The sequence below is a fragment of the Alosa alosa genome, chromosome 22, assembly GCF_017589495.1.
Source record: "Alosa alosa isolate M-15738 ecotype Scorff River chromosome 22, AALO_Geno_1.1, whole genome shotgun sequence".
Lineage (NCBI taxonomy): Eukaryota > Metazoa > Chordata > Actinopteri > Clupeiformes > Clupeidae > Alosa > Alosa alosa.
Window position 1 is genome coordinate 11,367,694 of NC_063210.1, and position 14,058 is coordinate 11,381,751.

General features: G+C 40.7%; 1 protein-coding gene across 1 annotated transcript in view; it reads left to right on the forward strand.

Annotated features, from left to right (window-relative positions):
• The window catches only part of mmp25b (matrix metallopeptidase 25b), a 10,265-nt gene extending 696 nt beyond the window's left edge, over nucleotides 1–9,569 (forward strand). The window contains 10 exon segments of the mRNA XM_048233456.1: nucleotides 205–337; nucleotides 440–581; nucleotides 706–989; nucleotides 1,448–1,552; nucleotides 1,554–1,633; nucleotides 2,167–2,252; nucleotides 2,567–2,649; nucleotides 7,417–7,575; nucleotides 8,090–8,377; nucleotides 8,486–9,569. Of these exon segments, the coding sequence (XP_048089413.1) occupies nucleotides 205–337; nucleotides 440–581; nucleotides 706–989; nucleotides 1,448–1,552; nucleotides 1,554–1,633; nucleotides 2,167–2,252; nucleotides 2,567–2,649; nucleotides 7,417–7,575; nucleotides 8,090–8,377; nucleotides 8,486–8,742 (1,617 nt within the window). The 3' untranslated portion in view covers nucleotides 8,743–9,569.
• Nucleotides 9,570–14,058: the final 4,489 nt, after the last annotated feature.

Consider the following 14,058-nt stretch of genomic DNA (forward strand, 5'->3'; position numbering starts at 1 on the left):
ATTGCACTATACTCTTCAGTGTGTTTTCCCTTTACTTAAAATTAAGCATGGTTCCAAATTATTAATTGGAAGACATTTAAAATGAGTAACCAACTTCCTCTGTCTAAATATCACTGCTTGCTGGGTGTTTGGGCTTTTCACTTGAAATTAGACTACAATCATACAGAATGAAGACCATAATGTCATAGAACTCTTTTGTTGAAGGACTGGCTGGGTCGTTATGGATATCTGTCTCCACCGGACCCCAAGATTGGAAAACTCCAAACTAAAGAAGGCTTAGAGAAAGCAATTCGAGAGATGCAGAGATTTGGAGGAATTAAACAAACTGGAAAATTCGGTACATTTTTTTTTTTTACACTGAGACGGAAACTGTTTGGGTGGGGTAAAGAGTTGAAGCACAGAAGTTAAAGTATAGAGGTTTGTGGTTTTCCCTTTCTAGACAGCGAGACCTTGAAGCTCATGTCAAAGCCGAGGTGCTCTTTACCTGACATCATGGGCTCTGAGGACAGGATGAGAAGAAGGAGACGGAAAAGATATGCTCTGTCTGGTTTAAGCTGGAAGAAGGAAGAAATAACATGGAGGTGAGCAATATGGACATGTTATCCTTGGTCTTACATGACACGCACATAGACAACTCTAGTTTGATAGGGCTTTTCGTGTATCCACTTGAGTTCATTGCCTCTCATCTTCCTTTTAAAACTCTAGCATCCACAACATGCCCAGGCTTAACAAAAATATAGATACAAAAGATAGAGTTCGAAATATCATGATGAATGCCTTAAAAGCCTGGAGTGACGTCACCCCCTTGAAGTTCTCTGAGAGGAGCCCAGGTCAAGCTGACGTGGAGGTGTCTTTCACACGCACCCACCATGACGACGGCTACCCGTTTGACGGGCCCGGGGGCACGCTCGCTCACGCTTTCTTCCCTGGGGAGTCCGAGATCGCTGGAGACACTCACTTTGATGATGAGGAGAATTGGGGTTATGAAGGTAGGCCACTGAATATGATATTGTACTTATAATAGTCAGCATGTGGAATCAGTGGTGTTCTTGTGTTAAACAGTCTCATTGAACTTTGCTGGATATGGGGAAACCCCTTTTTTGGAGCACACTGTGACTTTAGGTCAAGAATGATCTATGTGTTCATTCATATAAAAATCTAGGGTCATCTAGACTACAATCTAGTTAACCCCCTACTCTTTGATCACAGACATTTTTTTTCAACCACACACACATCCTCTTTGAAACCACACCCTATGACTTCTCTGACGGAGCGTTTGCTGGGCCAAACTCATTTCAAGAGTGTCCCAGCCTAAAGCAAAACTTGAATACTATGACTAGGAGATCAGATTTAGATTCAAATCAAGCAATGTATTTCGACAGACCTGATAGACTGACTGATTATTAGTATCTATCCAAATTCTATCATTGTGTCTGTGCTGTCTCAGACTTCAGTGGCGGGACCACGGATCTCTTCACGGTGGCAGTGCATGAGTTCGGTCATGCCCTGGGCTTGGGACACTCTGCTGACACTGGCTCCATCATGGCGCCCTACTACAGCGGTCCTGCCGCGAGAGATATGCACTCCTACCGCTTGCCTCGCGACGACCAACAAGCCATCCAGCAAGTGTATGGTAGGTACACAGAGTGAAAACACAATATGTGATTAGAATGTCCATATCAGTCCATGTAATAATGAACTCAAGAGCCTGTTTTAAATCTCAATCAATGGTCAGTGTAATGGGACAGCATTATGTACCACATTTGGGTTCATGTGCCCACATCCAGGATCCAGGGTCAAATCTGAGCCACGATTCTTTCCCACCTCATCTCTTTTTCTCCCTCTCACTTCCTGTCAGTCTCAACTGTCTATGTAAATATCTATGTAAAAGCAAACTCCTAAACATATATATATACCTTTAGAAAAAGCTAATGTAAATTCTAGATCTGCACAGTATGATTCTAGAATGACTTACAAAAAAACTTCACATTTCAAAGGGTTAATGACATGCTGTTTTTTTCTACCTTGATGTTATCTTTTGAGAATGACTGGAGGGCCCCTGCACCTGGCTTTTGAGTGCTTAATTGATTTTGGCATATAATCCAGCATGATATATTTACTTAATGGCCACTAATGACATCTTTTTTCTGGACCTTTCCCCCTCAGGGCCCAACAAAAAAAAACCCAACACTTCCCGTCACACCTCCTCTTCCTGACCTGCCTGATCCACTTCCACCACACAGAACACCAAGGTGAGCACATACACAAAATATTTTTCAAATATACACAAGGAGAGATGTTAAATTGCTAGTGCTATACAGATTTCACACCGTGGCTTATCAACAACCAAGCCTTTTTGCAGTCAGACACAGTCAGTCAAACAAAATCACTAACAAATCAACATTTGCAGGCAAAACATATCACCAAAAGAATAGCTTTTGAGAGCATTTATGAGGTTATATATGTATGAGGTTATATATAACATACTGTAAATACTGTATAGGCATTAAATTGCACAATTTATTCTGTTTTTTTTTAGCAATTATACCTGTTCTTTTTTTCTCAGGCCAGACCCATCTGTCCCAAATCGCTGTGTGGGAGGCTTTGACGCAGTGGCCAACATCAGAGGAGATGTTTTCTTCTTCAAAGGTTAGTAAGATATACTCTGGTCTGACTACTCTTTACATTAACAGTTTATAAACTGTAACTTTTATAAACTGGAAATGTTTTCTGTTTTTTTTAAAAAAAAAAAACGTAAAGTCTGCACACCACAAATAATATAATATAAATAATAATAATATGTCAGATCATTTTGAAAGTGTGTGTGTGTGTCCGTTTTTCTTTTTAGTCTGCTGTCTTCCAGAGAAAACGGTAGCAATTGGCTCTCAAGGCATTGCCTTACATATTTGCATCACATCACAAGTGTTGCAGCAACATGGAGTAATCTTACCCAATTTGATCCTCTTTGCTGAAACCACCCACAACCTTAAGATTGAATCTCAATAGCACACGTGGACACCCACGTGTAAATATAGCATATGCACATTCAGTAATACTAGCTCAGTCATGCAGGCACCAAGAACTGGTACCAAATCCAATTTAGCGTCCACATGTGATGAAGACAATGAAGAGACTGGTCCATCTCAAATTTCCCGTTTAACTCTTCTACATAGAATAGGCTATAATTGCGCAAACATTTCAAATCCCGACTTTAAAACGACAAGCCGTGGACAGGCAAAATAGGCTATTACGCATAGGCTATAAACAATTTCCAAATCAGTTTCAGTAGCCTACGCTACGAGCTGGCCTAAGATCCGAAGTGGCAGACGGATAGGTTACATTACAACAGCAAGACAAAATATACACATTTGGACCAAAGGTCCATTTATTCGGTTTTTTTTTTCAAACTGCAGAAATCAAATTATTAGGCTACGAGGCTACGTTAGAGAACGAAAAAAAAAACCTTATTAACCGGTTTTGTGGATTTTAGAATAACGTTTCTGTTCCGGAACAGTTGAAGACCATTTTGTTTTCGTTTCCGTTTCCACTCCTCGTAAAATTCCGTAAACTTCCGTTCGTTTTCGGTTTTCGTTTTCGTTCCTTTAACCGGTTCGGAGCCCTGCTTTAAATGCATTCTAAAAACGTGTGGCTCAGGATGAAACTAGCAGTTTTTCAGCAAAAACATGCATGGACCCGTCTAAACTAATAGGTGATTTCACTCTTCCCATACATTTTTAAAAGAACTAAATTGTTTTACAATATTTCACAACTGAACGTATGCAAAATGGAAAGTAGCCTATTAACTTTGATTCGCTGTGCTACATGGACAATAGATGCACATCGTAAATTAGGCCTATATGACGTATTAAAATGATTTTAAAATAGTCTACGTTTGAAAAAATATTGAAATAATATATAAGAGAATCAGGGGAGCCAGTTCATAGCCTATGTCTTTGGAAAGTAGTACAGACACACAGGTGAAGAACAGTCAGTCGGCTACTAGCACAACCAATAACTGCATTAGGCTACTTCAAGTGTCAAACTGCAGAGTATGAAAACCTCAGTTTTGGAGAAAATATTTGCAGCTCTTATGCAGGGAATGCAGTATTTTAGACGCAAAAAAATGCATTGTACTGCATAGTGTAGGCTACTTTACTACAGAAATGCAGTATTTTGGACATGAAAATACTATACTGCACTGTAGCCTACTGTAGTATAACTGAACTGTAGGCTACTTTGGGGGATGTAGGGGATGTACAGCAAGCATCAAAAGCAAACAGCCCAGACCTTTTATGGAAAAACACTATATTTGGTAACTTCCATAGACATCCAAAATGAGGTGGGATGATTGTATTGGGAGCACTGAGATCAGATGATACTGTAAAAAAATTGCTTAATTTTGGCGCTCAGAGTTCAGGTAGGAGGGCCCCTTAGCAGGATTTTGCTTAGGGCCCAATGGAGGTCTGAACCGGCACTGATTGAACTGTTCAACGCTTCACTTAAGGGTAGAGGAGAGATAGTTCTCTGTCGAACATTCGTTCGGTATCTTACTATGGGAAGCGCCCTCTGGCGTGACCAACCACGGAAGCACCTATTGCACCAAGTCTGTCTATAGACAGACCAATTGCAGCCCACGTCACCCCTTTATATACGGCTGCGCAACTCTCTTCACTCATTCTCGCTTTCTTCCCCATGAAGACCACAATCTTCCTCAGCATCTACTTCCTACTGAACTGTCCATCGATAGGCCGTCATGGTTCTGTCCCCGGGTGTAGGATTGCTACTTGCTGAGCGCTTTCATTAGCACCTACTAAGTCAGCTTCGTTGCTGGACTTGCTAACGCATTAAGGCGAGCAAAAAAAAACAAAATTTGAACCAAGAACGATCCTTACGGTGCTCGGTAGATATGGCTGCCTCCACCAGTGGAATGGCGGATCAGGCTAAGGATGTTTTATCATGCCCCTGCCTCGCCGCCTGTGGAGCCATGATTTCAGGAAGAGATCCGCATGCTATGTGCATCGTGTGCATGGGCACTAAACATGCCCAGGCATCACTGGCGGATCCAGACAGTTGCGACCACTGCCGCGGCATGTCCACGAAAGTTCTGGGACGTCGCCTCTGTGTTGCAGCTACCTCAAAGGGCAACCCTCCTCTTAACGCCCACTCCCAAGCGGGAGAAAACGCTGGAAAAACCACCCAACAGCCTCCAATTCGAGACTGGGGCGAGTTTATGGAGATGAAACCTCCTAGTGCGCAGCCACCCCTGGCATTCGAAGACCAACTGCTGGAGGACGCCGGTGCAGCAGCAACCGACATAGATGAGGAGGAGGATGAAGACATGATCTCCAACATACTCCGCGATGACCAAGAGGAGGACGAGGAGGGGACTTTTCTCCACACTGAAACCTCCCGCCCGGCTAGCTCTCAGGGTGGCGAACCTCAAACTTCAACGGATTTTGCCTTCGTTGAAATTTGTAAGCGGGCCGCGGCTAAGCTAGGAGTGGAATGGCCAGTTTCCCCAGGAGCCCTTGGGGCGGAGAGGGATCTCTACGACGGCAAGAGGCTTCCCTCGCGCCTGCCTCCTGCCAAACATCTGCTGCCAGTTTTGCCTGCATGCCTGAAAGAGGTCACACGCTACTGGGACAAACCCTTTTCACATCGTGTGAATTTGCCATGCTAGATATCAGTGGCATGGAAGAACTTGGTCTCTATGGCTAAACCTGTCTAGCCTGAGCGACAGGGAGAAGATCTCCTATCTCGACGCCCCCGTCGACACCAAAGAACTCTTTGGACCGGCTATTGAAAGCATGCGAAAGAGACGCGACACACAGAAAAAAGAGGGCGAGAAGAGAGCTTGCACGCAGACTGATTCTTTGGAGCAGCACCTGGATCAGCTCGCTACGAGCAACGCACGTTCCAGGAATCATGAACACCGGGGCAGACCTTCTCTCAAGGGGAAACCCCCTTTACGGAGAATGGAGACTCCATCCCCAAGTTGTCAGTCAGATCTGGGAGAGATACGGCAAGGCTACCGTAGATCTCTTCACCTTGCACGAAAACATTTTAAACACTATTCCTCTCGTTTTCTACCTCGCTAACTCCAAAGTAAAGGCGCATTCTTCTGGCTATTGCGCAAAAGCTTTTTGTTCTGATATAACGACTATACAATATAATATAATACAACAATACAATACAACGACTTAAGTTATTTGCTGTTTACATCGGAATTGACGTCCACAGTGTTATGGACCCATTTGTCTGCAACGCAACGTAGCCTACAACATTTTTTTTAGAAATACAGGACGGGCTTACTATGCTGACGAATGACGACTGCGCAACAATGCGAGAATTTCCCCAAACTCTCGGATGCACATTACATGTAAAACATATCTTTTCAGTAGTCATTTCCAACTTTTCACGCTGATGGTGCTCAAAATGCTATGTCTATCTATCCAGATCTATCCTATAGCAATGTATGGTTGGGGAAGGCATAGAAAAGTTGGAGAACCTGTGGCCTAAAACAATATTGGTGGTTGCAGGGTAGATTTGAAGTGAAATGGGTCGCGATGGTCTGTCAGAATAAAAGTTTGGGAAACACTGTTCTACAGGGTCTGAGCTTTCCAAAGGGGTCAAGCATTTGATGGTAGGCCAAAAGAGGTGGGAACAGTGCCCTCTGAAGTAGGCACAGTGCAATTTCGGGGGGAAAAGACAAAAAATGCCCAGTTTCTTATTAGGTTAATTATGAACTAATTATCAACAAAATATTTAGATATGTTTGTAAATTATTAAGAAATGCTATATTACTCCTTAAGTAATTTGGACATCATTTTTAAAATATTAGTCAATGGTGAATGGTTTTTATTTTAAAAAGATTTGTAACAATTTGTTGCTTAATTATGATTGGCATGTAAGCCATTCAGTGTGATTTAAAGTAATGCTGAAGACACATTTTTATAAATCATCCGTTAATATTTGACTATACATTTACTGAATATGTATGTCTTCTGCACCCTGGAGTATGGATGTGTCTCATTCTCGTCACATTTCCAGACCAAGGCAGTTTATAAGCATACGACTGGGTTTTGTTATTTCAATGTTTTTGCACTGGTAGCAATCCCAAATACATGCGTAAAGACACCGAAAAAGTGCATTTTTTCATATTAGGTGACATTTAACTGACCTACACACACGCATGCATTCAACCATACATGCCCACACCCTTTACACATCGTGGCTGCAGACTCAGTCCCTTCTGGTCCCTTCCTATAACCTTGTCTCAATAACAAGTATAAAAGACATGATAAAAAAGTATGATGAATGCATTGATTACTTGTGTCTCAAGTTTAAATATGTCATGATCTCCAACAGTCCCAATGATGTTGCCTTCTGATGTTTAATAGCATTGTTCTTTTTCAGGTAAATTCTTCTGGCGGAGAGTGCAGACAGCCCTGCTCTCTAATGCACCAGCACTCATCAATAACTTCTGGTTTGGCCTCCATGATCAAAATAATATAGAGATTGAAAAGATTGACGCAGCATACGAGCGCAGTGACAGTAGAATCGTCTTCTTCAGTGGTAAGTGGACTGAATGACTAGTCAGTAGAGTTGTTAATCAATATTACTCAATGTGTTGACCCAATGCAATATCCTTTATATGTCAGTAAGGTACTGCCGTAACCCAATTTGCAGTTTGTTTTTTACAGCAGATTTTTTAACTCATTTTTTAACATTTTAGTGGTCTTAAAATCTCCCTCTCCTTCTCTGTCTCTCTTGTATTTGTGATAGTTAAGCTAACTACTTGAATTTAGGGCACTTTAGATTATTCTCCCACTTCAGTAAAGATGATGATGTTTTGGATTTTTGAGAAATGTTGCATGGCAATCACATAACCAGTTCCTGATGTTCTGATTGGACACTTACAACAAGCAGCCCACTGATGATTAAAAATCTCCAGATAAAATTCATTGCCCAATACCACTGGAAAAGTGCCCAAACAACATGGTTCAGACACCTTGCCCGGCAACATTGTCGATCATCACCCTAAGGTATTTACAAAAAGACTCTGCTTCTGCCTCCTCTCCACCACCAGGCCAGTCCTACTGGGTGTTTAAGGACAACAAGGTGCTCCCTGGCTACCCACGGCCCATAACCGAGTGGGGGATGAAACACAGCAACGGTCAGCCCGTGACCACGGTTGAAGCGGCGTTCGTCTGGGCTCACAATGGACGGACTTTCCTCTTTAGTGGCAAAGAGTTCTGGGGCTTCTCCAATGGCAAGGATTTGGAGAGGCCAAATCCAGATGAGGGCTACCCCAAACCGGCGTCACTGTGGACAGGGGCGCCCAGTAATCCAGATGACATCATCACCAGTCCAGAGGGTAAGGCAACTGTAAATAATGTTTGTTTATGTTTGTTTATTTATTTATGTTTATTGTCAGAGACTGTGAGGATGTATTATTTGACATGCATGGTCTCTCTGTACACAGGAAACACATATTTCTTCAAGGACAACTCCTTTTGGATAGTAGAAAACGGAAAGCTAGGTCAGGATGTGGTCACTTCTAAATCCACAGCTATTGAGTGGATGAAGTGTCAGCCGAAGGATGTACCAACATCCCGTCCGGGGAAAGGAGACTGCAGTTGTGGTATAAGTGGGGCCTCTGAAATTCCGTCCGTGAGAAGTAGCCAATGGATCTTACTGACCCTCACCATGGCCTTTTTACAGACATCATTGATAATATGAGGGTTTTTTTCTTTGCAATAATTATGTTGAAGCACTCTGTGCCTTTAAGTTATTCTATGTTTTTTTTAAGTTGTATTATTTACTTCAACAATATGTACAGTGTGCAGAGTGATAAAGTGTTACAAAAGAATGCATTACAATGAATGTGTTTCCAATTAATTTCCATTTAATGAGACTTCATACACAGTTCTATATTAGGAATTAGGAACTCATGCGAAAATATTTTGAGGCAGCAATGTCACAACTTCGTTGTATTCAGTTGTCACATTTCCCCTTCAAGCAGAACAGAAACTTTTACCTCTAACTCAATAGATACCATTCTTAAGGCTATTCACAGAAACGTTTTAGAGATGTACACTTTCACTTCTAACTCGATTAAAAAGTTAATTGACAATACAAATACTGCAGATACCTCTCTGATTTTAGAACATGTCGATACGGAAAAAAAATGTCTTCTGAATTGAGCATAAACAACTATTCTATAACTGTTATTAGCACCTGACAGATAGGCCAGACTCTTATTAATTTTGAGGAGGACTGGATGTCAGGAAGGCATATATGTAAACGCTCGATGGTGTTTTATGCCCCAAACGTCGTCCACCGCTGACTTAAAGGCACCTAATCCTAAACCTAACCCCAACCCTAACCCTAACCTTAACCCATGCTTAACCCTAATGCCTTCCAAGCAGTGCTGCCTTGAAGACAACGTTGGGGGCATAAAACACCAAAAAACATATGTAAAACCCATAGCACTCAGGGGATGTGATGCATACTGCATTATTATTATTATTATTATTATTATTATTATTATTATTATTATTATTATTTTTTCTTTTGGGGAAACATTATTATAGAATATTCTTTCCCTTTTTATTTAATAATTTGGTCATTGCTTGAATGAATAAAGAAGCTGCTTTTCCACACGTTTTCTCTTGTGTGTTGTTGATGTTCCTCACATCTATAGATTCCTTTTACAGTATGTTTTACATACAGTATGAACTCACCTTTATAACCCCTCACCTGTTTGCATCCCTATACAGCTAGCTAGCTATCACAGTCAGTTGTGTTATGCTCATTTAATACAGCTTTATGGCTTGCTATGGTGTTTTTGTTGTCAGATGTGCGCATTGTTTGATTGGACCACTAGATGGAGATGTGGATCAAGTGGTCAACCGGTGCTTTTGGTGAGGACAGTTGTAGGCCTACCATGAAGTCCATTCATCAGAGGTTGTGCAACAACCATTGTGAGGTCAAATTATATGTAAGATATATAAAGATGTATGTTACATCAATACATGTATCATACATCAATAGATGTATCATATGTTCAAACATAGGCTATTGTTGTTGTTCATGAGCATACAGCCTACAATGAGCATTCTTCTAAACTTGCTTAAAGACAGTTGTTAAGAAGTTGGTACTTTCATTTCCCCAAAAAATTAGCTATGACTTGAAACAACAATTACAGACAACCATACATACACCACATAGACAGCATAGACAGAATGGTGAATGAAATAGACATTGAAAACCGAATGTTTTCCAAAAAACTATACTATGTTGTTATCTAAAAGTAAAAAGTTTAGTATGTTTGCTTTTATGGGTTGACTTTAATTATATGACCTGCCAGGACGCTCATAAATCATGTTGAGCTCCTTGATGTCCTTTCAAACTTCCACGTGTCTCCCTGTCATTCATCTTCTTTCATCCATACTGTATGTGATTTACAATACAGCTATCTGTTCATACCATCATAAAGAGAGAATGCCAGGAATAGCTGAGATAGGCCTAGCAAGATAAATGGGAAACTGCATCATGTTGTTCTAAAATATGTTTCCAGCAAAATATTACTTCAGCTCTGCTGTCAAATAGGTTTCTGTTTACAGTGCCCAACATACCTTTTGTTTGACAGGTGGGTATCCCTCCAACATGTTTTGATGTATTACACTGATACATAATCAGGCCCAATATTCAAGTGTAGCCACTTGACTTCCATCTGTCTCTACTAAAAGTAAAGTGACACAGAAAATGATAACAAGAACACCTGTCTCAAATGTTGCCAACTGATTTTTAAAGAATTACATCTGTGCATGATAAGAACAATGTTAACAACAATTTATAAAAATCATTAATAACAAAGAAGTGTTTGGGACAGGACAAGTTTTTTTTATTTGTATATGTATACGTTTTCTATATATCTCAAACACAAAGTCTAATCCACTTGAGACCCCTGTTGCATTTAGCTGGTGGGTATATGATATGAAATACTATTCATGAAACTACTCTAACATTTCTGTCAGTCTTGTTAAAGACGTACTCTCTTAGCGATCATGTGATGTTACTGACGTGTTATATCACACAGCTGAATGATTTTATCTGAGCCTTTTACCACTAGGACTATAGAAATCATGTAGAGAAAGAACTCTCCACTGGGACAAATGCACAAAGAGTTTAAAGGGGGGTAGGGGCATTGGACTGGTGTCTCAGTTGCTTTTGGCACATTAACAGATTAAAATTGAAATTCTCAAAACCATTTGTTCAAACTCCATATCATCACTTGTCTTGTGCTCATCATTAAAGCAGTTTCTCCCCATCTTGAACAAACAGAAATACTTTAGTACATCCATGCAACTGATTTCGTACAAATGTTTGCTGTTTTTTAAAGTGGCTAATGTCATGTTGGTCAAAATGCACTATACTGGTCCCCTGCTGAATAGCCCTACCCCATATAACGAATTGGCCATATTTCATTGCTTGTGTTATTACATGTAAATATGTTGAAGTTGTCAAAACTACTTGTCATAATCTGTCTAGCATATACATATATGTGACCTGACAGACAAGAACGTCAGGATGTATAGAAAGGTGTACAGTAGTGCACAGCTCTGACCAAGTGGTGTTTTACTGTATATTGGTCATTTTTTTATTTGCACAATGCTGTAAAAGCCTTTTTATACTGTCACAATATCTGTCAACACTATAAACTTTGAAACATATCCACTATCTTGCAATCAACCCCCTCTACACACAATAACATGTAACTTTGTTCTTTTGAAATAGAAAAGATTATATATTAAGTATATATACTCTTTTGATCACGGGAGGGAAATTTGGTCTCTGCAGTTATCCCAATCTGTGAATTAGTGAAACACACTCACACTTACAGTGAACACACACTAATCCGACGCAGTGAGCTGCCTGCTACAGCCGCACTGCAGCGAGGGGTTAAGTGCATTGCTCAAGGGCACTTCAGGAACGGGTTTGAACCGGCAACCCTCCAGTTACAAGTCCGAAGCGCTAACCGGTAGGCCACGGCTGCCCTCAATTACATGAATTACATGAACTGTAATTCATCACTGCATTTTCCTGTGCAGCCATGAAAAGACACAAAACTCGCTCAACTAATACTTTCTCCGCCCACTATTACTTAACAATGAGAAAGGTTTAGGAGGCTAGTAATCTACTATCAGACTCAATTGTTATTAGAGCTGGCAGAGCTCCTTAAGCTGTTCTTTTCTTGAGTAAATCCAGAGCAAGTGCAGTTGCTTTGGGGCTCTTGTTGTATTTGTAGCCTATATAATCAGTTGAGGCCTTTGTGCTTAAAATAACAAATATTAAACTTAACTTATATTGCATTCTTCTGTCATCTGGCACTGGATACAGAGTGCTTTACGTAGCGAAACAACCTGCTACAGTGTAATGGTGACTCAGGCTTGTATCGCCATCTCCAAGGAGAACAATCATAATAATGATCAGAATGCTTGACAAGTCATGCATGAACCATGATATGTTTGTATCTCTGTCTGACCATTCCTCTGTCTGACAAATGGCTCCTCATGATTGTTATCAATCATATTATATAAAGATAAAAAAATCTAGTTAGTATTGTTTTCAGTATAGAGACTTGCCTAGCGTTTTCTTGTTCAATTATTTGACTTAATTAATAACAGTTTGGCTTATTTTAAGACATCTTATCATGAAAACAAGCAAATTTGGCTGTCAGTGCATTGAGCACATTTGTCTGGATAACTCCTTAAAAGTCAAATTCTAATTAAATAAAATAAGTCAAAATGATCTTATGTGAGAGAGTAAGTCTATTTATACTAAAAGCAATACCAAATACATTTTTTGATATTAATATAAGATTAACTTGATTAGATTTTTATTTTTTGCAGTGTACGACTGAAGTCAACAATCTCCTTCACTCCCTCCCTTTCAGTTTCATAGCCTACGAACATAACATGTCAGGACAGGACCAGTGTTAATGTAACGGAGTACAAATACTTCGTTACTGTACTTAAGTAGAAATTTCACGTATCTGTACTTTACTTCGCTATTTAAATTTATGCCAACTTTCACTTTTACTCCACTACATTTCCTAGATAAAATGTATACTTTTACTCCGTTATATTTCCACTAAGCATCTTCGTTACTCGTTACTAAAACATAAAACTAGAAGTAATGTGTGCGACAGCAATAAGGGAGGTTTGGCGAATCACTGCTCCTAGATTGCATTACGCACGCTGCGCACTCTATTTCAGCGCTGTTTGTTGCTAAAGGAGGAGGACGCACAACTGAAACCGCTATGAGCACGAGCAACTACTGGAGGACCTCCCGTTATCATAGACGACCACCCCGACGATAGTGGTGAACTCGGCGAACAGGGTAGTGGTGAAGATAACGTCATACACCCGTGGCCGTATTTGCAATAAATGTTTCTGTACGTTGGCAGCTTCTGTGAAGCTGAACAATCCGCTACCTGCCTCAGCGGCCTGTGAAAGGCTATTTAGCATCGCAGGACTTGTCCTTAGTCCAAGAAGAGTAAGACTGAATCAGGCCCGGGGTGGGTAATCGGAAGAATTCACGGTGGGCCGCTTCACTTTTGGGTCGGTCGAGGAAAAAAAATATTGACATTGGTCACGTCTATCTTTCCTTAAAGTAGGACACTTTCCGCATTCTGTGCATGACACCAATGCAATGACTCTGCATGGGTTGTAGCCTACGTGAGGGAGTTCTCCCCTCCCAAAAAGAGTTTTCTCAGATACGGATAGCCGAGCCGGCCCTACAGTAGACACAAGCGTCAGGAAGGATGGATGGTAGAAAGAGGCCAGGTGAGACTGAGCAGCAGATCAACCAGTCGACCACTGAAAATGATGAGCCCGAAATTAGTGATGAGGAGGCCATGACTACAGGGACAAGTAGAGAGGATAAATTAAAGTTTTTTAATGTAAGAAAGAGCAGTTACCCTACATGATAAACCTATATGCCTTGTTTGCTCAGAAGAGCAGAGGGTGTAGTAGGCTAAAGGAGTAGGCT